The 26,924-nt window shown below is 39.7% G+C and overlaps 2 protein-coding genes across 4 annotated transcripts in view; both read right to left on the bottom strand.

Annotated features, from left to right (window-relative positions):
- The window catches only part of vimr2 (vimentin-related 2), a 19,009-nt gene extending 9,423 nt beyond the window's left edge, over positions 1-9,586 (bottom strand). The window contains exons 1-6 of one of the 2 annotated variants that reach the window (XM_028589005.1): positions 7,923-9,586; positions 7,364-7,508; positions 7,044-7,202; positions 6,734-6,853; positions 3,170-3,265; positions 798-929 (exon numbers count right to left, since the gene is read on the bottom strand). In XM_028589005.1, coding sequence (XP_028444806.1) covers positions 798-929; positions 3,170-3,265; positions 6,734-6,853; positions 7,044-7,202; positions 7,364-7,508; positions 7,923-8,032 — 762 coding nt within the window. In that variant the 5' untranslated portion in view covers positions 8,033-9,586. The remainder of the gene's footprint in view (positions 1-797; positions 930-3,169; positions 3,266-6,733; positions 6,854-7,043; positions 7,203-7,363; positions 7,509-7,922) is intronic. The other variant, XM_028589006.1, reaches the window with a different exon arrangement.
- On the bottom strand, positions 9,587-26,924 carry ocrl (OCRL inositol polyphosphate-5-phosphatase). Of its 2 annotated transcripts, XM_028589002.1 has the most exons (24): positions 26,450-26,924; positions 25,205-25,284; positions 23,181-23,272; positions 22,702-22,740; positions 22,203-22,316; positions 21,023-21,217; positions 20,628-20,862; positions 20,316-20,489; positions 20,092-20,193; positions 19,867-19,981; positions 19,295-19,411; positions 18,798-18,979; positions 18,378-18,489; positions 17,551-17,660; positions 17,165-17,300; positions 16,938-17,048; positions 16,575-16,740; positions 16,103-16,338; positions 15,352-15,375; positions 13,374-13,493; positions 12,056-12,140; positions 11,712-11,839; positions 11,400-11,511; positions 9,587-10,480 (listed from the first exon to the last, which is right to left on the bottom strand). In XM_028589002.1, exons 1-24 carry the CDS (start codon positions 26,489-26,491, stop codon positions 10,356-10,358), a joined length of 2,952 nt encoding a protein of 983 aa, XP_028444803.1. In that variant the 5' UTR covers positions 26,492-26,924; the 3' UTR covers positions 9,587-10,355. The 2 variants fall into 2 exon arrangements, with proteins under 2 accessions (XP_028444803.1, XP_028444804.1); XM_028589003.1 differs by lacking the exon at positions 15,352-15,375.

Here is a 26,924-nt window from a genome sequence, read left to right as displayed (position 1 = left end):
CTGCAGGAAAAGGCTCCTGATACATCCAGATACATCATTATATATGGGCATTTTTACTGTTATAACTGGTTGAGGTATAGCTGCTGTTTCTTTATATGCAGTTTAGTCCAGTGGTTGTCACACCAAGGGGTTGGCCCCGTCCAAAGGGTCACAAGATCAATGAGATGATTAATGGGAGAGGAAAGAAGAAAAAACTAAGTTTAGCGACATATATTTATATTCATAAACTGACTTAGCGAATGAATCCACCAGCTCTTTATCTCAAGGCGCTCAGCTCTCGATATCGTTATGGATAGAGTTAAATTAATTAGCTGATTTTCTTGGTTAAAGATTTACACTACATTTGGATGGAGAACACTATAGACATCTGAAAAGTGGCAATGGGCCCCAACCAGCCATTGCTTGTGAAAAAGGTTTCAAAAGACTGGCTTCATTTTTAAAAATGCATTTTACAAGCTTATTATGTTTCTTTAATGTAAAATCTTAATCTGAAAAGTATCCATAGCTGTCAGATAACATACACCCCTCTGAAGTAGTGGAGTAGGAGTAAAAACTAGCATGACATTGAAACACTCCAGTACCTTATAATAGTACTTAAGTACAGTACTTGAGTAAATGTACTTAGCGACTTGTCCACTATTGGTGTTTATGAGGCCATTCATGGGCATGGAAGTGTCGCTCAATGAGAACCAAAGCCAGAAATCGCCTTGCTGTGATTCTATGGTTGTACACAGACATGCTACTGTAAAGCATCAGGCTTCCACTTCATATGGGTTTTATGCTACCGTGTGTTGTACCTGGAGGTTCTCGGCCAGCTGGCAGTAGTACTCTTTTACAACCAGGGCTGGAGTGATGTCAGGGCTGCCAAATGTAATAGCTGCCACGGCTCCTGTAGCCCCTTCAGCTGGCTCCAGCAGACTCTCCACTTCCTGATCATACATGCCACACACAAAAAACACAGCGGTGAAGTATACTCAGTGGTCAAATGCAACTGAATAACTAAATGCGATTATTTCCATTTCATGCTACTTCTTTTCCACTACATTCCAGAGGGAATTATTGTTCTTTTACTTAACTACGTTAAGTACATTGTGCTGATAATATTTAATAATATTTTGAATACAGGACTTTTACATGTAACATTTTTGTAGTCAGAAGTAGAATTTTTACTGTGTGGTATTAGTACTTACTCAAGTAAAGCATCTGCATATGTTACTTAAGTTAAAGAATTGTAAGCATTATCTGTAAAAGTACTTGTTATGCAGATAAATAGCCCCTGAGTGTTACTACTGTATACTAATATATACTGTAGCTAATTTGATCGGTTTTATATACTGTTGAATGATTTTATCTTTAACAATGCATCATATTTTATTAGCCATCATACGTTATCTATGTAAAATCTTGATTTGTAACGTAACTAATAACTATAGCTGTCAAATAAAACTGTAGTGCAGCAGAATTATAACGTGGCATGAAATGAAAAAAGTACCTCTGATATGTACTAGTAACATTTCACCTCTGCAAATACAAACACGCACAGTTCATTTTGATGAATTTACACACACATCAAATACCTCAACATACTTGTCTTCAGCTTCCAATATCAAGCTCCTTCAGTTAAAAAAAAAAAAAAAAACTATATCCATTACAGAGAAAATTAACTGTTACAGAGCTGCAATGGCAGTCTAACATTTGTATCCTTTCCCCTCCACCTAAATAATGACATGGCTGCCGATTCATCAGGGAAATATGGGGTATCTGAAGTGCTGATAATAACAACAGTTAATAAAACAAAGAAAATTTCTGTTTCCATTTGGTATTCAGCTGCATTTCCCGGACTGTGAGTTATCGAGCGTGTCCCAGAGGGAATGTGTTAAACGCTGGGCGGCCTGGCTTTGCAGAGAAAAAACACAGTGTGATGGAGTTGGTCCTGCTTCAGCTGCCTCTCTCTCTGCCTACAGCCTCAAGATCTGATACTGGGGCGCATCTGTCATCAGAATATTTTAGAAGGTGGAGAGAGCAGGGTGTGTGTGGATGTGATATAGGTAATTATGTGCATTGGATATGGTTGCAAACACAAGCCTATTTTAAAAAGGTAAAGTAGCTAACTTTCTGTCATATTTGCTGAAACTGACCTTATATTCCAGTAGAACTACATGAAGCAGATAATGGGGGGTGTCTAACTGCGTGTCAATCACTGCTCATGCACACGCATTCATTCTCCCTTGTGGCTGTTCAAATTGTTGGGCTAAGTCCTGGATCTTTGCAATCCCATCTACAGCACCTTTAAAGCAATAGTTCATTTTGGGAAATATGCGTGTTTGCTTTCTTGCTAAGAGTCACATGAGAGGATTGATACCACTCTCAGAGTGGTGGTGATCTTCTAATCTAACTCTCAGAACGAAAGCATAAGTGAGACATATGCTGATTTTTAGGTTCATACATGTATTTTGGATTAATACAGGATCATGTTAACTTGCTTTAATGTTTTTTTTTTCCCCATACTGTCTGTCTCAAGATACCTGTATTGACCCTCAGGCTAAAACGCTCCGTTTTAGCGCCTGTCTCTTTAAGCCCCTCCGCCCAAAAAGCCCAGTCTCTGAATGGTTTGTGAGAAAAATATGGTGCACCTTTGCAAAGGTAGTTCTCAAGCTGCTGGATGGAGATACTCAGATAGGGGGCGGTATATTCTAATGAGCCTGCATGTGACATAGGAAAGGGAGCCAAATCTGAATGGCTTGTTGAATTCCATGTTTTCGGATCTAGGCAGCTCACAAAAACTTGACTGGGTTGTCTTATTTCACAGTTTGCGGGTTGGTACTACACTCCAGATACCGAAATGTATGTGCACAAGCACTGAAAAAGTGAGTTTTCATTTTATGTCCCCTTTAAGACACTGGAACAAGGACTCAAATGAACACAACAAATTAAACAAGGGCCTAATTTTGACTTGTTGCATGATATACTAGATACATATTTTGTGTTTTAATCCTCTCCCCATATGTTTATGTTGACAGGGGTCATCCTAGCTGTGTTCGTCACCCCAGGTCTGGATATTTCTCCAACATTACCGTCTGACCTAAGAGCTACATTTTGAGTCATTTTCATGGCTATAAACAATTTCTGTTTTATCACGCTGCAGCTATATATCCTCTCTCCCCCTCACCGTTGTGTGCTGGGCCTCCATGTTGGCCAGCTGCTCCTCGTAGATAGCCACTTGCTCCCTCAGTGCCAAACACTCTGCTGTCACAGCATCGACTTCCTGCAAAGAAAATCAAATTAACAGAGAACAAGCTGCAAGTACAGAAGTTCAACTTCATTTCTGGAGGCGTCTTAGAACACTGCAGTTTGTGCAGTAAATCACACCACAGGTTGAAGAAAAGTACAAAAAGGCTTTGTTTCCACCCTGAACAACCATTTTAGAAACCATCAGCACATCCACCTGTTTCCCTGAACAGCAAGTAGACACCGCAATGCAGAGAAAAGGGGGAGGAGGAGGAAGTTCAGAAGCAGGCTAACTAGACACAAAAGCTCTATCCACCGATCCATCTGATTGCAGGGGTTCTTAGCTCATCTACTCTTTTTAAAGAACCAGATTAATTGGTGTTGGATGCAATTACTGTGGGTGCCTACATTTACATTTGGACACATGCAGAGAGTTTGGTGGTGAAGTTGTGGAGCCTTGCTGGGAGGGTGGCACGGACCTTGATGGAAAGCAGTAAGCAAAAGAAGTTTGGTCATGATGCTGCTGCTGCTGTTGTTGCTGCCTGCGTTCAGAAATCTGCAAGCAGCTGGGGAGAATCTTTAATTGTCTTTTTGGCCTCTTATGGGCAACAAGCTGTAAACACAACCATGACATACTAGCACCTTATATAGTTCGTTTGGAATTTTTTTTTGGGAAAAGTCGCTTATTTTTAGCATCCAGGAGAGCAACATTAGCATTAATGTGGAGTCGTGTTTCTGTCCACCTGACAATTGTAAGTCTAATATCGACTCTCCTTTTACCTCCCTTTTGGTTTCCACCAACCCATGAAGGAAATATCTGGCTGACTAGCTACTCTCTTCACCAGCTAGTCACTAACTCTGTCAGTCAGCTGTTTGGTGCTGAGCAGGTAAAGTGAATTTATCAGATATTTTTTCGCTAAAAACAACGCTGATTAGCGATGAGAGGGAACCAAACCATTAAAGCTGTGGGCTGTAAAACGGAAACAGTGACTGAATAGTGCCCAAGTCAAATCAAGTATTTTTCTATTTTTATTTCTATAATTATCAGTTACTAACCATGCAAAAATGGTTAAAGTTCAGAGGAAAAAAAAACATCTTTAGGTATTATTTATAAGTTTTACAGGCAAAAACTGAGCTCATCTGCTTCATCTGGAAGTGTGGGTGTGTTTTGGCCAAACAACCCACTAACGGACATCGTATTCTGATGCAAATGTTGTTACATCCTGATTGGTGCTTAGAAGTACATGACATTACCTTTTTCCAACACAGCCCCACCCCATTGAAACCAATGGAAAAGTGCACAGAGAAAAACAGAAATCATGTGAAATAATCAAAACTGAACTAACTTTTGCAGAAAACTGTGTGCTTGTTTGGAACTCTATTGCTTGGCCTTTAAGATTCCTCAACATTTTAAAATCCATCCACTGTTTTTACAATTCTTGCCCTGATGATGACCTTGTGAGGTTGAAGCCGGTAGGCGTTTTAACCGACATGCCTGACTAAATAAAGCCTTTTATTATAACTTCTCTCCTTGTTCTGCCTAACAGTGCTTGAAGAACATTTTCTTTTCTGTGCCCATTTTTTTTGTTCCCATGCAGCACCACTTACAGTAAACCGACTGAGCACTTGGCCTCGTCACTCATCCACTTCCTTGTAAGTGTATTTTAATTCTGGTGAATGGTGTTCTTGCACAACTGTGTTTTACCGCACAGTTGTGCAGGTCTGGTGATAATAACATAACTGAAACAAAAGGTTTATGAAGAGGGAAAATTTGTAGGCCTTGAAAAATGGAACAGAACTGGCAGGAGTGAAACAACACAATATCCAGTAGTATACTGGACTGGATAACATGCCTTGTTTCATCGCTGTCAGTCTACCATTATGTTGAGAGAACTGCGGCTAGCTGTGGGTTGAGTTGTGTAGCGTTTGCTCCTCTCCTCCGCATCTCTGCTCTTCCTCTACCTCGCTGTCGGTTTCCCACCAAGTCTTTCTTTTCACCCTGCAGCTGCTCCCAATTCAGAACCAGAGAACTGAGCCAGCAGGAACATTACGGCACCGTATTATAGCCTGCATCACATCTGTAAGGGAGAAATTAAATCCTCCCTCGCATCTGGCCCAGCTGGGAGGAGATTGGCTCTGGCATGTGTGAGGGAGGGGGGTATATGGAAAAGTTGGTGGCTCAGGTTGCAGTGGGCCACCAGCCCAGACTGTGACTGCTGGTGATCAACACCCATTGGCTGCATTACAGAGGCGCAGCTGTGCCGAGTTTCAGCTGATTCACCAGGAGGCCGAGGGGAGGAGGAGCAGGGAAAGGCTTGGCAACACTGCCATCTAGTGCTGAAGTCGCATTATCACAAGAGAGGTGTGATCATGTATAGCACTGTACAAGAATCTAAGATATATTATATTGATCCCTAGGGGGGAAATAAATGATATGATGAGTATAAAAGTTGTATAAGTCACAAGTGACTCAATTTAATATTCATTAGTTGATTAATTTCAGTTTGAAAGATAATACCATGCAAAAGAATACCAGGCACGGAGGGTCTAACAAAAAGGTTCTACTGGTTGCATTTTGGGAAATGTAGGAGCCAGTGTCATTGCAGCTTGACCCACACTAGGGACTAAAAATCAGGGTATCTCACCTTCTGCTGCTTCAAATTTGGCCATTCTTTTCTTATATCTCATCTCTTGAAAGTCCCCCAACTTCATGGAAGTGCAATATCTTCTGAAGTGACTCTTTAACCTAAATACATACCCCTAAGGGTTAAACATAACTATTTTTAATCTCATGACCTCTGGTTTGGAGGGTGAATTGCAGCACTTCTGCCCATAATGCTGGAGGGGCAGGGAGCGGGGGGTTCCATAATTCAAAGTCAAACAGTCTGTAGGACATCTCATGGACACCTTATAGACATGAAAAACTATTCAGGCCAAAAAAGTGCCAACTATGATTAAGAACTTCAGGGTTAATGTTTAATGTATAATGGAAAAACCCATGAGCTTTTGTTTTTCACTTAACAATAAGCCATCAACTCTGAAGTTATAAAAGTTAGTAAGTAGTTAATATAGGTTTGTTGGCTTTGAATCTCTATAGCTGGATTTATTTGTAGAGCTAATTTTTTCTAAATAACAGGATATAAACACAAGCTAAACTGGTCTGAGAACATACTCCAACTTCAGGGATTCTTCATTTAAAATTTGCATAAACCTTACTTTAATTTCTGCATTTTAATTGTTTATTTCTTGTCTGTATTGAAGTAATACATTATTTGTCATTTGTTTAGAAACCCTTTATGGATATAACTTTAGTGTTGATCTTGGTTTGCTTTAATTATTTAAGTTTACCTTAACTCATTCATGTTGCATTGTCAAGCTGTATGCTGTACAGTATATACATTTTTTGTAGGGGGACTCTGTGTTTATAAATCCTGGCTACAGCCCCGACTTTCACAAGTCGACTTTCTTCCGGGTAAGGATGCTATATAGTATTTACCACTATTACCTCAGCAACCTCCTGTCGTCCCTGCTGGAGGATGATCGTCTGCTGTGCAGCTTTCTCGTACTCTTTCATCAGACGTTCAAGCTCTTTCTGCAGCTCCTCTGTGTCACACAGAATCTCATCCTGCAGGGAGAAGCGGTGATGACAGTGATGGAACTTGACAAGGTTATAGATCAGTCCTGTCTGTCACTGCACAAACTAAAGTAAAATTGATGGGATGGAAAGCGCAATGGATCGTCTGTGAGAAAACCCAATTTAAGAATGTCGCACACAGAGAAGCATGCAGCAGACACACCCAGCAGCGGCAGCATACCCTCTCCCTGCGCAGTCTTTCCACCACTGCATCCAGACTGTAGTCAGGCTCGGCCACAGCGGAGGTGATGCTGAAGGAGGCTTGTCGACTGTTCAGCTTCTCCTCTAGTTCAACAATCTGACATTCAAGGGACTCATTCTCCTCCTCAAAACAATGGGCCTAAAGGGCAGAGACAGATTAAACAGTTACATACTGTGTGTGTGTATATATATATATATGTATATTCACTGCTTCATTTACCAAGAGCAAAGGCATGACACAGCTGAGGGAAAATAAAGTGCTGGTGTGTCATTGGGAGCAGTAACAGCGTTTGTCCTCACCAGTTCAATAAGCCTGACCAGGCGGTCGTTGAGGGCTGCGATGATGTTGCGCTCCTGGACAAACCGGTTCAGACCCTCCTTGTTGAGCGCCTCGGCAGCTACAAAGTCTAACTTGTCACAGTTACACTCGTTAACGGCCGCACCCCTGAGAGGAGGACACAAAGTACCAAAGACTGGAATGGATTCTCAAAGATCCTACGGGCGATCATTTGATCCACATCCAGGGATAGTTAATAACTTTTACAAAAGTTGCATACAGTAAAACATTCATTTGGGAAACAAACAAAAAAAAGTTCAACTACAGTACAGCATCATTCTTTAAACACTTCCGTTCACTAGCCCTCACCTGTCACGGTAAATGAACATAGACTAATTATAGAGAAATTATTTCCATGAACACAAAAAAGGTATTTGCCATCACTATTCAGGGAAATCTGCCTTAACTACAACGCCCACATTCATGAACATTTGTTTGTGGTTAAATACATCTTAAAGTCTACATATTTTTAAGTGAAACAACACTGCTGCACTCACCCTCTACCCAGAGACCCACACTGACCTGACAGAGGACCGGCACTGCCCTGCACACTGCAGACTTAACCCTCCGTTTCGACTCCAGCTATCATCCTCAAACAGCTTGCGGTAAGAAGACACTCTGAGCATGGCCATGGCTTTGAATAAGTTGAAACTGGGCTACAACACAACAGGCAAATAGTGGCAGCAGGTCCAAGTCGGGGGTTTTATATTCACGGTGAATGAGAATGTTGCACTGAGGTGAGGGATCTCTCACCGGCCACTGAGTAGACTAAATATACGGTCAACATCAGCCGGTAACGATTTCACATGCACCTAAAGAGTGAGCCCCAAAAACCATTGTACAATTGTTGTTCATCTAAATAACAAGCTGTCAATAAAAAGGCAGTGTTGAATGGGAAAACAAAACTGCTTCATACATAGTTTTATTTCTGTTAAATAAATTAAAAGCACCATAAATCTGTAAAGTTGAAAACAGGTGCGACCGTTTCCTCACGTACCTTTAAATGTACCTTAATTTTATGAACAGATTGTGACAAAATTGAAGACAAAAAACACAAATGGATCAGTTGGTACAGTGGCATAAGACAACACAAAATCAGAGGTTATTGATTATATTGATTTCCTGTTTGACATGTTGAGGATAGTATTTCTAAAGACAAAGTGAATGAATAAATGTAAAATGGCTCTCCCAAATCTGAATCCCCAGAACTATTTATTCAGGCTCAAGCCACCTTTTGGCAAAGCGCAGCTTGATTAAGAATCTAGTGTATTGAGGCGATAAGGCAGAAAACAAAAATATGCAAGAACAGAGCAAGTTCAGCCCGACCGGCTTTTCTATACGTGCCATGATTGTCAGTATTGTCACCTTACATCATGTGCTCACAATGTCTCCAAACATTAAATCTTCTCAAATTCCCGGCGCATCTAAGAAGAAATCCTCTGGCATCAATAAATTACAGGAGATAGTGAGCAAAGGGAAATTAATGTCATAAATGTGAATATTTTTGTCAAATGGGAAAGCTAATGCTGACATATCTTGGGTAAAACTCTAAAAGAGGAAATGTTGTTCATTATACACAGCTTAAGTTCCTTATTTCAATAACCATGACAGGTCTTTTCAACACTGACTACAATGTCCTCACTGGCACAAATGAGAAAGGTGCACAAAGACAGGCTGTACCCTGCAGAGTAATGAGCCATTAAATCTTGCACCCAGAAAGTGCTGCATCACGTAAAGCAAGAGTACTATTCATCTGGATTTACCACGAGGAACACGGTGTCTTGGCAACACAGGCCTAAAACAACGAAAAATTATGTAGCAGAAGTGAGGAAAGACATGTAAACATACACAGACATCAACAGTACCACAAACATGACAAAACGTAAGACGCCATCACAGATTTGCGTCACCATACCGACAGTCAAATACCCATGAAATACCCAGAGAAGCAATCACTATTTACACTATTTAAGAAATGAAGAACAACAGAGGGCGAATGTTCGCTCGATTCCGGTTGACCAGGAAGTTAGTGTGTTAACAGACTTGTTTTGTAACTCATAAGGAACTGGCAAAAAGAGATGTAAGGCTCACAGCTGGATTTACATAAAAACATTCACGACAGTTTTCTATAACAGGATGATAAAAACAAGCGATGAAAATTTTAAAACCAATGCAGAGCTAAAAAAAAAAAAAAAAAAAAAAAAAACATACTGTAGAAGGAACCAGAAACCATTCCCAGGGTGCAAACTTAGATGAAAAATATTTAAATAACAGTTATAATACAATCCGTATGGTAACAAAAAGGTCCAAATGATAGCTATAATATTGTCACTTCAGTTAAAATGAATGATTGTCATGATTTATCTTAAGCTTAAACATTCTTAGTGATACATTTCCACAATTATCCCATTTCAAACTATTTATACTTTTAACTTATTCAGTCTACTTCTTTAAACTTCAGGGATTTACTTTTCTTTAGTGTAATTGAGTCTTTCGCTTAGCATCTATGGATACATAGTATTTTTTACATTCATACCACTCACTCACTGTTCAGGAGAGATATTTTTGGCATGAGCGCCTACAATAAGAAGGGTCAGCTGAGGAGGAGAACAACTTTAGTCTGGAGCCACAGCCTTTCGGTCTTCAGAAAGTGCATAGGCATGAGTTTAAACCTCTCCTAAGTGCTTACAAATCCAGCGAGTGGTCATCCTATGAACAAACTGAAGATATAACACTTGGTAAAATCATCACAGCTCTAATGGAAGTCTCGAGTTCCTCTAACATGAGCGATTGTGAAAAGGAAGGATGCAAGAACTGCACTGTTCTCCAATAGATGACAAAGTACCACGTGGATGTTCCACAGTGTCCTACAGGTCCAGGTTCTTTGCCAACAGCATGCCAGGCTGGGAATCAACTCCAAACCCAACTGATGGCGTGAGGTACCATTAACCTCGGTTACTCCTCGTCTCCTGCCATGAGGAAACCCAGAATGAAGTCGATGGCTTTCTGCCGTTCGTGTTGTGTCTGCCTGCCCATCAGATTGGGAGGCGGACGGATAAGGAGGCTGGCAAAGAGTGTAGCTAAAATACAAGAACAGGACAAAGAGGTAAAGAAAAGAACTGATATACTAACACAACATCTATAACATCTTCTATCAAGTAAAACAAAATAAAACTATTTTACATGGTCTGTATAACCAGCAGCGTGAAGACAATATACACAGTTAAACATTCATGTCGCAGTAACCAACCCTTGTGTGGATATTTAGTAGAATGGCTACCATAAAGATGATGTGTAAAATCCCTAACTGACAGAAAATCAAAGGGAAGGAAGAAAGTGAATAGTTAGCGGTCTCCCCTACCACTGTATAACCCACAATGCCTTTAAACAACATACAGTAAATTAGTCTAAACTGCTTCAGTGGAAATACTCAGTTGTCTGCACTAAAGACTGGTTAATAAAATATCATCTTATTACTTGTTAATATGAGTATATTCAGGGATGGGTATCATTTAAGAAGTTTTGGTTATAGCATAAATTTAATTCTGACACCAAAATGTATTAATTACTTCCCATGTGCAGTATTTTGTGTAAAGGTTTATATGACGTAATAATAATACAATAATAAACACTGAAATGTTTTGTCTCAGTGTATCGTTGAAACACAGATGTCCGATGTTATGTATGCCATTTTTATAAAAGTAATGTAAAACAGAAGCTTCTGTTGTTGTCACAGTGGCTTATGGTGATCACTGTTGTTATCCTGATTGTTCATTGCCATGGGAAACAAAGAACAAACACAGAGAGGGCTAAAACAGAGAGAGAGCTTCACATACAACAATCCCATTTACACTACAATGGTCTTATTCTTCATCGTGCTACGTTGTCCAAATTGATTGAGACAGTCCACACATTATAAACATCTAAAAACAATAAATTGGCTATTCAATGAGCTATAAGGTAGTATGAACATTAAGGTAGGATGTATCCATTGCGTACCTATGAGGTTGGCTGTTAGGTTGTTGTTGTGTGAGTGCTTGAGAAGTTCCTTCAGGAACGCCATTAAGTAGCGAAACACGTTGCGGTGTGCCCGGGGCAGCTGGGAGATCCACTGTCCATTGTCAAAAGTAGACAAAGATTAGTCATACACATTACTGTATGCAGTATAGGAGAAAGGCAATCCTGGGATAATGCTGAGCTAAAACATAGCCACTATGCACTCTTTTCTATACAGTTCTTCTAAGAAAACAATGCCCAATTGGTATCCATGATACAGTTAACTACATGGTATGTTGAGTGTAGGCACTGCACCTGTTTGCAGAGGCGGCTGTCATGAGAGCAGTCTAGGCACCGTTGGTAGAGTTCATAACACACCACTGGCTCCGGCAAGGCCTCCAAGAAGATCAACAGAGCCTCAGCTACAGAGTGGTTACAACCAGCTACATGAACAGTTAGGGAAGAACAAGCAAATATGGAGTTCTATAAATATACTGAGAGGTAGGGTCGAAATTAGTTTATTGAGTAAGTATGCAAGTATGTGCCTTAATGCTACTCTATGTGTCTTATTTTAAGTGCTGTTTGGCATTTCAGTGGTTGCAGGACTGGGTCTAAATGAAATCTGGGGCCTGTGGGACTGGCTTCATAAACAAGGATACAGATAGAGTCTGGGATGCTGGTGTCCAGACAGTCGATGATGCTCTGCAGCTCCTCTTGTAGGCCTGGTGTCTGGAACAAGTCCTCCTGGGAGACACACAGACAAATATGGAACATTTAAAAACAGTTTCCACAAGTACCTCTGTGTCCAAGCAGTATCAGTATACGTTGGTTAGTTAGGCGGTAAGTTTCATGCACACACAAGTGCCCAGCCCACTTACAGTTATAAAGACACAAAAATAATACTGTTGCCATGGTGATAAATTTGCCAGACATGAACATGACTTGTTACATGACATTGCAAATAAAGAACTCTTGTCTTCTAAATCATCTATAAATCATCATATAATGACGAATAAAACATGAAATGGACTTCCGTCTCCAGCCTCACATACTAAATTACTTGGAAAACAAAGTCTTTTAGTAAACCTGTCTGTTCATAACTGCGCAAACACACAAAGATCTTCTTCACACTGTTTTCCATCAGGACAAGTTCATAATTTAGGTGAATATTAAGTAAGTTAAGTAAAATGTATTTATAGAGCACTTTTCACAGATAGAATCACAAAGTAATTTGCATAAAAACATACAACATAAAACATACAATACACAATTAAAATTACAATGTATTACATAAAGTGCAGAGAGGTCAACCAAACGCCTGTCTAAAAAGGTAGTCCTTTATCTCATTTTAAAAGAGTCAACAGTAACACTATATTATGCTTCTTTTTTTTTTTTAAATACACAATTCAATCATACAAAATAACTTACTAGTATTTTAACTGTCCAGTGAAAACCATGTTATCTCCAAAATTTGACAATTTTTAATTTGAAGGATTAAGTGTTCCTATGGGCTGAGAAAATTGTCTTGCTTCCTAAAACATCCTAAACTAAACCATATAAAATCCCATTTAGTTACAAAAAAAATGTTACAAATCTGAAAACAATGCCGTGTTCCTCAATTCATGAAAAGTTTTGGAGATAAATGGTTTCACAGGACAGTAACACAATATAAAATGAATATTGTGGAATGAAAAAATAATTGATATCTGGAATTCTGTCTTATGTAATAGCATAAGTGCTTTTTCTTGATCATCTTTAAGGGTGGATTACATCAAAGTGAGACACTTATTAGCCCATTATCAGAAAGTGAGAAGCACTTGTTTGGTCATCATATGTACATTACTGACGCTAATTTCATTTACTTTATTATATAGTATATTTAATAGCCTTTTCAAGCACCATTATTATTTAAAATATCATCTATGTATATTACAAGGTTGTTGTAGCCAGTATTTTAAAAGCTGTAGCCTTTCTTACCTGATCACAGGACTTGGTGAAGAGATGGTTGACAAGAATCCACACTTCTTTTGGGATCTTCAGAGGTTTGTCCTCGGTACTTGCACCATCCACCATCAGGAAGTTCACTTTTGACCTTTCCTGATGAGAGATATTAACACATTCACTAGGTTTCACACTGGCAAACTGTAGCAGACATTAAATCATTTCCTGTAATAATATACCAATATTCTGTATGTATATTCTAATGTACTCACTAACAGAAAAAATATCGAAATCATGACATTATTCTTATACTGTGTGATTTATAGAGACCTCTATGTGACTGCACATGAGACATTTGATCAGTTAGTGATGGATATATGAGCAGCAGTGATTATCTCGGAGGTCTGGAAACTTGAATGCAGGAGAGCCATTTTAAAAAGGGCTGTATATCACATACTTTTTGTCTCTGCAAATGGATTCCCGAGACTCACAAGAGACATCCAAAAATAACCACAGCTAGTGAGCCTGCACATACAGTAAATGCAGAGGAAACTGGAGTGGGCATTTAATGGGGGACTATGCCAACATGCAGAACTAATGTGATATCCTGTAAAATGTTTTACCACCAAAATCGTATTTACAGTGTGGTTAATCTTCCATATATAAGATCAAGAAAGCTTTAATAAAGAATGTATAAATTGCTACATTGTTAGAACACAAAGCCTAATTCATATTCTAAGTGGAGATCTGTTCTGTCTCAATGGAGCTACTCAGTTTCACTGATCAGTAACAAGTTATGAAATGCAAGAGGAGACTTGTCGTTTGGCTTCAGAGGAGTGTTTGAGTTTAGCTGTTTAACAGAGCCTAATAATTCTTCTCATTATTTTTGATTATGTATACGAGGGAGCTGTGCAGTCAGGGTGACCTGCTGTGAAATGAGATTTAGTGTGTGTGTTTGTGTGTGTTTGTCTAAGTTCCATTGGACTGGAGTACCCTGTCCTCAATAGGCCAGGGGAGATTTAATGGTTGACTGATCCACACACACAGATTATAACTAAGCTGACATGGTCTGGCCTGTGAGTGCCTGTAGGTTAACAATTGTTGCCCTTGTCAGCTTTCTGAAATGTAGAGAGTATGAAACTGATTCAATTTTCTGATTAGCTAGTGAAGCCACTTTTTAATCAACCTAAGTGCACAATATTGTAGCTGAAAAAGGACTGCACGTTAAAGGAGCAGTCCAACATTTTAGGAAGTAGGCTTTGTTTCTTACTTTTAGAGCATTAGATGAGGTTTGCTACCACTCTTGTTTCTGTGCATTAAGTAGCTCCAGCTAGATTACCTTAGTTTAGCACAAAGACTGGAAGCAGCTAGCCAGGCTCTCTCCAAAGTTTAGAAATACACGTACCAACACCTCTAAAGCTTCATAATTGTTGTTTACAGCATTTTGATATCTGATAATGAGCCTTCAAACTCTTGTAGCTGTTACTCAATCCGGACTTCCTGGATCAGATTTCATGTTTCACTGGCAGCCAAAGCAACAGGCCCCAACTAACACCGCTCCTTGCACTGTTTTAACAATGTCTCATCTAATTCTCAGAAAGAAAGTGAATACAATTATCCAAGGATATATTATAATAATAATAATATCATAATATAACATTATATTCCAAAATGTGAAAGTGTTCCTTTACTTTCTGCTTGTTGGACAGCAGGATAACAATTTTCAAGTAAATAGTCTAAACATTTTATGCTTAACAAAATAAAAATCAAATATATATTTCTACTACAGTATGTAAATCTTTGAGATTAAAATTAGGCATTAATAGGATGTAGCCTACACTGGGGCGTTTGTGACTGACTAATTCTAATAATAGTTGAACCAGTTTCTCTTTATGACATGAGTGAGTGAGGATGGTCAATAAAATGTCATAAAGCAGATACTAGGTCTTGTAACCAAGGGGATTTTGAGGCTGATTTCACTGATAGATGATCAGTATTGGTTTTAATATTTTACCTTTTCCATGTAGTTGTCCTCTCCCTGAGCAAGAAGCCAGCCAACAACCACAGTGAAGAGTTGGAAAGGAAGGATCAAGGCAATTAGAGGCGATGAAGGGAAACAAAAGGAGAAAGAACAAAGTAGATAGAAGAGGTATTTGCATAAACACGGAATCAGAAAAGTAGATAGATCACAGATTGTTCTTGCATAAATCATTGATCAAATTCACCAGGCGAGTAGGAAAATGGAATAGCTTAAACAGAAATAAAAGGAGTACTGAATGATAGTATATTCCAAAGCAAAGTCAGATTAAGTCAAAAATAGAATTATGGAAACAGACAGAGGTGAACGTGTGAAGACCAGAGGAATCTATTTATATAAAGCACTAATATGGGCCTAACCTGAGTCAGTTTTCCCTGTTCCTTAGGAGCTCCCTTCCTATGTTTTTTGCCACTTCCTTGTTCCCTTGGCCCCTTTTGGCCAGAATTATACAGGTTGAGACATTTTATGCGCTCCAAATATAGTTCTCTCTGTGTGACTGAGTTTACCCTGAGGGAGGGAACAAGCTCTCATGCGTCCCCGTTCAGGTTTCAGGTAGTGGATAGCTACACAGTGAGAAGCAGCCATCGCATTACAATCTGAGCTAAGCTGCTCTGAGTAGAGGAGGGTTTATGTTTCAGAGCTTCAACTAGCAATCTTAGGAAAATATGCCTCTGTTCAGTAATACTATCACTTTAAACTGGTCTGATTGGATTTTCATTTCCCTCACCAGGTCAATTAGTTTGGTAATGGGGATCTCTCTGATGGGCTTCTTCATGCGGCACAGAGTCTCCAGCGAGGTACCAAAGCAGCTGGGCAGGTAGTTGCCAGAGATTGTAATGAAGTAGTCTTTGCCACGGTCCAGATGGAGCACCAGAATGTCCTCTATGGCGTCCTCTGCAGAGTTCAGCAGCGTGACGGAGTCTTTACTGACGTACACCTCCAGATAGATCTCCAGGGTCTCATCTGCTCAGGAAGATAGGGCAGGGTTTTAATGCAACTATTAAAAAGGGTGAATGGCATGACTCGCCACAGTAGTCAGAATTACACTATTACAGCGGGAAAACTAAATGTATTATCTCCCTTTTACATTTCATCACCAATGATTAAAATACTACATGATTACAGATCTAAATTTGAGGTAACAAGCCTAAGGATGATAAAAAAAAAAAAAAAAAAAAAAGCGAGTTGTTCAGACTTACTCGGCTCTAAGAATCCATCGCTTGGCTCAGCACGGAGCCAAGGCTTACAATACTGCGAGTCATTGAGTTTGGGGATGAAGGCAAAGTGACAGGGGACCTGGCCGTCGTTTGTTATAAGGAAGCGCTCCTTTTGAAGCTGGCGAAATTTCACATTCCCAAATGTAAACTGCAGGACAGGGAAAGAGAGGCAACATTAACCACAGATTCCAAGGAGCTCAATCTTACAATTCTTTGGAGAAATTACAACAAGCTACTCTGTTTTGTAAGGTTATCAGTGATAAGTGCCTGAGATGATATCACTGAGGAAGGCACATAAGACACACCCTCAGTTGGATGAGTGCATGTGAAGACTTTTTTTTTTACCTCTCTCCTGCTCAGAGTTACAGATGGAAGGAAATCGTTCTCCATTCTGTCCATCGCTCGAACAATCTCCTCAAACACCTTTTTGTGGCGCTGCTCATTTACCACCTTAACCTGGTACACAAACACACAGATCCCATTTATTAAAATGAATAGCAGAACTGTGCATGTTTCAACCAAAAGCAGTCAGTTGGCCTCATGTGTTTTTATTTGAAAACATAGTTTCTTACCCCTACAGTGAAGAGAGCACTAACAGGCTTGTGGTCACTAGTTTGCAGCTCCATGTGACTCCGGTATTTGAGCTGCTTGACATTGTTGCCCCTCCACAGGATTCTGTCACACCAAGCCGGGACACGGCACTTCCCACTGCAGGAAACAGCCCCAGTTTCAGAGGCAAAGTTAACAGTCAGACACCAGACACACATACATTACTGCTGATTCTATATTAGTGTAATGATACGGCTGGAAAAAGCTTCCTTACTGACAACATTTAATCAGGATTCCAAAGAAGAAAAAACAAAACTGAGGAAAAGTTGGATATAACAATGCAAATCCTGGAGTAGGTTTGTGTGTTAAATAATTAAAATAAAGATACAATACAGGGATATGTTTTTACCTTGAGTCCCATCGATCCGTTTTTGGGTCGTACTTGTACGTGGGAATGAAGTTGATCTCTCCCTCCATGAAGTCTGTGAAGGCTTTCTTCGTCTGCCTCTGAATGTTCAGCTACACAATGAAAGTGGCAACATTTCAAAGTATTATTCGGTGAAAGAGTCATACCAGAATCCAGTTCCTTTTTATCACACGGATAAGTTTAAGAGGAAAATCATGGCAGATTACAAACGCATCAAGTGTGGTAATATGTAACAACCTGCGTAATAATGCTATTAGAAAAACAGCTTCCCTTATACATTTACATGTAACTTCTATTTATCATGATCCATTTATCATTTACTGTTTCAGTTATGTCTCGCTGTCATACATTTACACATCAGAGATTGAAAACACAAGCACCGTATACAGTACTAATATAAACAAACATTTTATTAACAGCTACTAAGCAGAAACACAAGAGTTAAGTTCTGAAGTTGTCTGTGTTTTTAAAGTTAAAAATAAGTAAAACTTATGGTACGTAGGGCTGCGCCCTCTTAGTCGATTAGTCGACTAATCGGTGATTTTGGTCTTAGTCAACTTAGATTTCTTTAGTCGATTAGTCATGTTTTATGCTTTTTTCATGCTTATTTCCAAGAAACATACGAGCACATCTCTGGTAAACACAAGAATTAAAGTGGTGCTTTTGCGTGACTCTTGGCGGAGAAACTCAGATTTACAGATCTGTCGATTAAATCAACTAATCGATTAGTCGATACAATTGAATGAGTGTTAGTCGACTAAGAATTTCTTTAATCAAGCACAGCCCTAATGGTACGTATGGTCTCTTACCTGATCAAGCTCCTGAAGCTTTTTTAGCTCATTCTGAGAGATGTGCTGCTTGACCTCAGCCGAATCGTATATGAACAGACGATAGTTTAGATCCCCGAGCCAGATTACTACACTGAAACGCAAACAGAGACGGAGATAGCTTTAAACAACAGAATCACAGCAACAACTTTGTAGTGAATTTGATATATATTGGTAATAAGAGCTTGGCAGTATAGAATTATTTTTGAAGTATTGGAAAATGTGAAATTTGTGAATATGGGAAAAAAATTATTTGTTATATGTACAAACAACAATAAAACTGAAAAGAACTGTGAACAAAACCTCAAGCTGATGATACAAACAAAACCAATGAGTGTAAAATCTGACTATGCACATTCATTTAATGTTCTTACTCTGGACAATAATGCCTGAGGAACTCACTCGTGCTTGACGATACTGAGAGGGGGGTGGTCCAGTAAGTGGAAAGACATGCGGGCACAGATGTCTTTATAGTCCTGGTTGCGGCGCTCAAAGTCTTCCACGTGTGCTGCTAGATGAGAGTTGACGATGCAGAAGCTAGTATTGTGGAAAACAAACCTGACTGCCACACCTCCTTTGTTCCCCTGCAAAAAAAAATTAAACATAAAAAAAGATCAGTCTGTCAGTTTGCACATGCAGGAATGCTCTGTGTAACATGTTTAATATTAAATAAATAAAACAAACAGAATTGCAGTATACTTTACTATCAGGAAAAAACACATGACTTTTTAAGTATTTCTTAACACTGAGCAATACAGCATTTTTTTTTTTTTTTTTTTACATTTTACTTATTTTTCTGCTGCACATGAATGAAAAAAACATGGCACATTTATCCCATGGATGTCTACTATCACTATGTGGATTTTGAGGCAGTTGGTCTGAGTTTAGAGTGAACAAACCATTTTCCCCATGATTCCTGTCCCCACATGCTCTGCAGCCACTTCTTTAATGTGATTCTTGTGAATCTTTTTGACAAAGATGACAAGCATCATCCCAACTAGACGTATCATTCGAACCTGTAGACATAAAAAAAAGCAAGTTAGCACATTTATCAATGTATTCATCAACACGGCAGGATCCAATTGTTCTAGACAGTATTCATCCATGAGAAATGGCTGCATTTATATGGCGCTTTATACCCAATTTCCATTTCACACACACACACACACACACACACACACACACACACACACACACACACACACACACACACACACACACACACACACACACACACACACACACACACACACACACACACACACACACACACACACACACACACACACACACACACACACACACACACACACACACACACACACACACACACACACACACACACACACACACACACACACACACGGCCAGGGGCAAATGTATTACTATTTCTATATCAGTGTCTTGCTCAAGGACACTTCAAAATGTGGACAGGAGGAGCTGGAGATCAAACAGTCTTTTCTCTACTCACCCTCTTGTATTTGGCTTTTGGGTGCAAGCTCCTCTCCACAGCTTCCACCCACAGCTGCTCCTTGGGCGAGTCCATGTAGAGGAAAGCTTCAGTGCTCAGGTCCAATTCTTGGAAACTAAAGTCATAAAACAAGTCACCATATTTAATGTTATTAAAGCAAAAGCAGAGCACGATATGTATGACTTCATGGTCAGAAAAGGTACTGTAAGATAAATGATCACTGACCCCAGAGCATAAATATCAGGAGGTTCTGTGTCACAGCAGAGCCACGGCTCAAGGCTGCTGTCTGGAGCCTGGCCGTTCACATTCCACGTACCTGTGAAAAACCTAAAGAAACAAAAAGCAGTATTTATGCACAGAGTAGGGTTAATGTGTGCAGGAGCAGCATTGTTGTGTTTCTATAGGACTACAACAAACTAACGATATATAATAAAAGAAGCTCCTCTCACCTGAAGGTCTGGATGTCCACGTACTCGTGCTCCTTCTTACCCAGGCGGTGTTTGATTAGGTATTCTCTTTGCCCTGCCTGGCTGGATAACATGGCCTGTCTCATGCTGTTGGTTGTGGGGCTCTCGCTCCAAGACGATGGCCTGTCCGCATGGTCAAACCCTGACCTAAAACTACTGGAATGGAAAAAGTAAGTACGATTTAACACCAGCACCATTTTTGACGGCTCAAAATTGTTTTAAAGTTAAGTATATTCAGCCAGTTTCCAGTGTTTTCAGTAAACCTGACATGGTGTCATAAAAAGGTCAACTTACTCTGGTTTGGAGTTGTCTCTGGCCTGTAGGGAGACAGCTCTGTCTTTAGGGATTGGTGGAGGAGGCAGAGGATTGGATGGAGTGTAGGAGGCTTTGCGAGGAGGTAGAGGGGGAACCGGAGGAGGCTCCCTAGAGGCGACGATACGATTCTGGTGGTTCTTTTTTTCCTCCACTTTGAGAGCGTGGTTAAAGTTGTCCTCAAAGCCAAAGTCTGAGGCAAGTGATTGAACTGGATCTTCGGAAAGTTCAGAGGAACAGAGGATTTAATCTAACAGCAACAGAAGCTAATTTGGAAGACAAAGATGTTGGGCTTTGTTTTTTAAAGTTGCTACCATTTATCTTTTTTTCTTAACTGTTGGATTTTTCTGAATGTAAACACAGTATCTGTATATTACCTGCGTTAGTCTGATTTGTTGACCTGCTGTTGTTTAGGTTGGGAAGCAGAGCACTGGTAGATTTGGGTGGGTTGACTCCAGAGCCCACAGAGTTAGCAGTCTTGTTTGCTCTTTGCGGTGGGATCGGGACCGGACCTCTCAGGGCTGTTGCCGCAAGGGGCTCCATTGCTTTGGGTTTCGTGAATTTGGATTCAACTGAGAAAATGAAACTGCATTGTCAGAATAAAGCACACAGTGATCCACACTTAACACAACCATAATCAAGCAGAAGAAGCATCTTTCCAGGGAACTTAACAATAAAAAATGTGCTACACCTTGCTCAAGATAGAAGCTCATATGTCTTGATAAACCTTTGACTTTACTACGGTAAATTCTGATCCTGTTTCAGTTGACCTCACTGAATGCAAATATGAACATATTGAATTTCCCCTTGGGGATAAATACAGTAAGTAAGTAAGTAAGTAAGTAAGTAAGTATGTATGTATGTATGTAGCTATCTATCTATCATAGATAAAAAGATAACAAATAAGCCAACACCCAGAAGAGCAATGTTGTCATTATAAGAAGTAGACAAGTACCAGCTGACAAGTGGCTTGCTGATAATAAGAGGACACGGTCCTACTGTAGTACTACGGATACTATAGGATGTTATAATTATCAACCAGGAAATGAAAATAAATGATAGTAACAGTTAAACGAGATGTACAGGTTCTGAGTATAGAGATAATAACAGCTCACTGGCAATTTTTTAATAGCCACAGTTAACATTCACATCAAACGTGCAATTAGGGAAAAACTCAAGTAAAAAAAACAACAACACACTTTTTAGTCTTTATTTACTTACTATAAAGATAATCCAAACCAGTGCTATAGTGTAATACACAGCAGTGAGGACAGCTAGCTGAAAAAGTTTGCTCATTCAGTTGAGGAGTATGAGTTACATGGCCAGAACAAAAATGTAAGAATGAAATCAAAATAACGTAAGCTTCAGGCACCTTTAAAGGTGGATCGGATTTTAAAAATGGCAGCCAAGTGAGTCTCTCTCCAACAGTGTGGATGGCAAGTATACACAGGAAATCAGTGAGCGGTGTAATCCACCCTAGGTCAATAAATGTTAGATGAGTGAATAAATAATTAATCATCTACTGCTTCAGACTACCGACAGACAGTGACGTCTTACCCTGTTGCTGAGCACTCTTCACCTGGACAAAGAAAGTCTGAGTCCGATCATCATCCTGCAGTTCCAACAGCAGCTCTGGAGCTTTATCTCCTTTGATTCGTATTCTAACGCAGGCTTGAGAGGGGTACAGAAAACACACACACTTACACATGTTGGACACGTTTAGACTTTGCAAACAAATTAGAAATGCAGACTGTCTAGAAAACAAAGCAAAGTGATTTAATAGTGAACCAACTCAGCATTCTTTCAGAGAGCCCTGGTAACCCATGACCATTGTCTGCTACTAAATAAGGGACATTGGGCTGAAGGCATGTTCTAAAAATGGGGCTGTGTTGCAATAAATGCCATGTTTAAGCTCTCTTTTGTTCCCAAAATACAGGCACATTTTATACTTGCTGGCATGCTTGGAAGACCAAAACAACATATTTTCTGCTTCTGCTAATCTGTTTGAAAACAAAGAGGAATTAATTTAATCTGAAGAGAGGTAAAACATACTTACAAGCTACTGAGAAGTTAATAAGAAGAGCCTCTTCCGCCTCTGAAATGAAAATGGAGAGAGCTTAAATGGCGCCAATGCAGTTCAAAGGTCTGTTGTGGGAGTAAACCAGAGGTGTTATAAATTATTTCAACAGGCTCAAGTTGTTGTCAGTTGATTTTTAAATCTTGTCTTCCAAGTGCAAAGGAAATGCTCCCTGGACTTACACTTTTACACCAAGTGTGGGATGACACTGAGTAACACTAACAGCATTATGCACTATGGTTAAAGAACGTGAAGGGAGGGTCAACGTTAAACATAAACATGCTATTCTATTGGGTATCTATTGGATAGAAAGTACAAACATCTTAGAATACATAGAAATGAAGAATAGTTTGTAGCAGTTGGTAACTTAAAATATCGTGAGCATTTGATTATAATTAGCATACCCAAAACAGTAAATACTGTGAATTTGATATTGAGGACAAAAAAAAGTCACATACCTCGAACTATTTCAAAATTACCATTGATGGGTATAGACAGCTGAGCCACTGGACGAGACACAACAGCATCAGGCGTCGCCAAAACACCCAATCTGGATGAGAACAGCACACTTAACATCAGCTCTGTGATGTTTTAATATCATTTAAGATTAGCAATAAAACTCTCTAAAACAAAGCATATGCAGACGGTCTGCAGCAATTTCCCTTTTATTCTCATAACAGCCATTTTCTTGGAATTAAAACTGTGTTTCATGCACTGAAAATTTGTGACACAATATGGGTAGATGTACAATAAGGATTAGATTATAATCATTGGTTAAAATGTGAATTTAAGATTGTTTAAAAATCTGAAATGCACATGCACACATGCAAAAGTCTCTTTTAGTAAAATTTGCATGCCAGTTGCTTTAGACAAAAAGGAAACAATTAACTAAAAAGCGTCCTGCTTCAGTCAGGTCTTGTTGGCAAAAGTCCAGTTTAGCAACCTAGCGGCTGGTGCACATTTAGAGGAGCTAAGCTTTGAGTTATTAAATAATCAACATAAGCGGTTTCAAATCTGTATGTGGGTTAATGTAGGCGTGGTCACTCTAACAATGGCTGACTAACAGCCAGGTCAAAGCAGCACGCCGGTCACTGGCCACGCTTCCCCTCCACTTCACAATAAGTCAGATTACTGTAGAAGAGAGGACCATGACTCAGCCCTGCTGTGTCAGAGGGACTCACAGTTCTCCAGAGTCTGCAAGGGCCCCTCTAAAGTCATAAGCTACATGACAATTAACAACGGACCTCCTCAAGAGTGTGGACGAAATAATAGACCCTTTTCACAGCAGTTTTTACACCTGAGTTATTAAATAGCTTTAAATTAGTATTGATGCATCAGTGGCAAGGTCTGCTAACATATTAATTGTAGCAAACAGAATAATCTTACAAATCATAACAATAAATGCACAACACAGGAAAAGCTATACTAAACGTTATCAGATATTTAATTAACATTAACATACAGCCTCAAAGATGAGATAAAACACTTCAGTTTCAACTAAACTAAAATGTCGTCAGATTCATATTCAGTATTTATTGTAAGGTTGCTGCATTGTAATGTGCTTATTTGGTTATTTAGTTCACCTTGTATAACAAGGCCATGTACCAACAGCGCCTGGTCTGCATGACTCTTCAGTTCAGAGTGTGTGTGTGTGTGTGTGTGTGTGTGTGTGTGTGTGTGTGTGTGTGTGTGTGTGTGTGTGTGTGTGTGTGTGTGTTTTTAACACAGTTAGCTGAGGACGGAGCTTGGGTGCCCATGTGAGTCTCATTACAGTCGAGGACTAAGTGGAGGAATTCTGGATAATGGGTAGTGAGCTGACCGCTGGTATGGGTAATTGCTTTCTCCCTCATGCTAGTAGCCCCAACCTGCTACAAACACAAACACTGATCATTTAACACATCCACAACATCCTTTCACAACACAAATGCTGCAGCTGCCAAGACCCGGATTAAAGTCCTGCTAATGTAACACTAGACCAAATCAAGACAGCTCCATGGTCAGTACTTTAGCCACACAACAGTATAATTTGCATGTAATGCCATTCACTATAAAATCTATTCATTTCATATTACAAACCAACCATAAAACACAATAATCAAACGGTAGAATCTATTTTACACCTTTTAGATTGTATTTTTAACCATCTTGATAGGAGTTTGCATGTCAAAAGCCATATTTGGCCCGAAAAGCAACACAGCTATTCAGTGCATGTCAATCAAAGACAGACGAAAATATAAAAAACAGTTTCCAAATTAAGGGACCTGCCCATAAGAAAAACAACAACAACCATATACCTTCAAACACAGACAAAGCTGTCAAAAACTTCTTTTCATCAGAATTAAACAAAAGCTAAAGGAAGCAGGCAAAGATCTAAAATCTCAAGGTGTTCAGAGCTGCTTCGAAATCTGTGGCATCTCACTAGATTTACCTATTGCTTGACACATTTACACAGATTTCGGTCATCAGGTTATCTAATACTTACATAAACTCTCCACTGCGCTCAATTAGTGACAGTAGTCTGGGCTCCTTCTGGCCAGCCCTCAGCTCCTGAACTCTCACCGTGTAAGCATCACAATCAAGGAATTATTTTGACTGAGGATGAGAAAGGCGCTTGGACATCACAAGCACTGAGTTGTTATTTTAATTAACTGCAGACAGACCGGGCCTCACTGTCATGTTAAGCTTGCCAATTAGTATGCGTGTGGTTAGATTGAAGATACTCAAGAGGTGATGATCTCTGTTAGGAGAAGCCATGCTTATTGAACATTAAGAGGCCAATTAATCTGACAAATGTCAAGTCACAAGGCACAGAAAGGCACAGAAAAAAAGAGAGTGGCCAAGGTGGTTAGTGGCAGCCAACGTAACTTAAAATAAATCATGGCTAACATTATTTTGTTCAAGAACAAGTAGGATGAGCCTGGTCATATTGGTGTAGTTAGTAGTGGACTGAATAAAAAGTCTACTGTAGCTATAAACAACCAGGTGAATAAACTCACAAGTTAACCCGCTAGCTAATTATTACAATAAAAAGGCCGTCCACACCAAGAGCGATAATTCTGTAAATATATTGTTTTAAAAATTAAAAATCGTTTTTACTCAATGGATAGCGGAGTCCACACCACAACTATAACGACAACGGCAACCAATATACAACATGGCACGGCAGATTACACTGCGGAGAGATTTGTTCGACACAGGAGTCAGTGGCGTGGCGTGACTTTTCCACTCGGTGGGGCTACGATCCTTTAGGCATCTCTGTGTATTTTTTTAGCGTTAGTAATTTGAAAGTATTTCTTATGTCACAGAAAACTCAGAGTGAATATTGTGTTTTTGGATGTTATCATACTGTGTCGGTGTTTTCGTGGTGCTGTGTACAGATCTGACACCTGCCCCTCCGGCTCGCTTGGTTCATAAAATGTACCCATAAAATCTTAAGTTGCAACGTCTGCTGTACTCGTGTATTATTGTTATTGTTATTGTTATTATTATTATCATCAGCTGTAGCGTGCAGTGCGTGCGCCAAGCCACTGTTTACAGAACGTTATTGTTCAGCATAGTGGATGCTCACATCGTTATAGTTCTTGTTATCGTTCTTGGTGTGGATGGCCCATTAGCGGAATTGATAACGTTACCTGACGTTAAATCTAACGTTAGCCAATAAGCAAACTGGAAGAAACACACACACGCACACAAAGGTTGTAACGTTAACTTCATTCAAAAAGGATATTGCCAAGCACTCCTCGTCGCATATGCCCAAAGAGGACTCCATTCTTACCGATAAATGATAAATAGTAATTTATCATTGGCTAGCGACTTTGTGTTGGTTCAGTCCAGACACGGAGAGAGAAGTTAAAATCCCCACTCGGTGCGCCGGCCTTCCGGGATTACAGCTGTTCAGCGGTTGCTCGCTAATGCTAACTTTAGCTAAGCTTGTTAGCCAGCTGTGGTTGTTGTTGCTGGACGTGGGCACAAATGTTCAACAGAGTGGATAAGTCAAAGTATCCCGGTTAGTGTGCGCCATTCTTACAAAAACCTTGAAGTTTCCGGCTTCTTGTATGTGTCCAGAAACAGGTTGGCAAACCTGCATAGCTGGCGGGTTGTGGCTGATTTAAGAGAGCTAGTTGGCTAGCTAAGGCTACAGTAGACAGTAGCGAGATGCTGAAGGACTCCCACCCATAGACATATGCTCCCACCTACTTCTT

The sequence above is a fragment of the Perca flavescens genome, chromosome 10 (assembly GCF_004354835.1).
Source record: "Perca flavescens isolate YP-PL-M2 chromosome 10, PFLA_1.0, whole genome shotgun sequence".
Classification (NCBI taxonomy): domain Eukaryota; kingdom Metazoa; phylum Chordata; class Actinopteri; order Perciformes; family Percidae; genus Perca; species Perca flavescens.
This window is presented reverse-complemented; position numbering and strand designations above follow the sequence as displayed.

What these genes read in the sequence shown, in the direction of transcription:
- ocrl (XM_028589002.1), bottom strand. Translation starts at nt 26,491, where the DNA reads ATGGAGTCCTCTTTGGGCATATGCGACGAGGAGTGCTTGGCA. An exon ending in AACAAATCAGACTAACGCAG is followed by an intron (nt 20,863 to 21,022) that starts GTAATATACAGA and finishes AACTTTCCGAAG; the next exon opens with ATCCAGTTCAATCACTTGCC. An exon ending in AGAGACAACTCCAAACCAGA is followed by an intron (nt 20,490 to 20,627) that starts GTAAGTTGACCT and finishes TTTCCATTCCAG; the next exon opens with TAGTTTTAGGTCAGGGTTTG.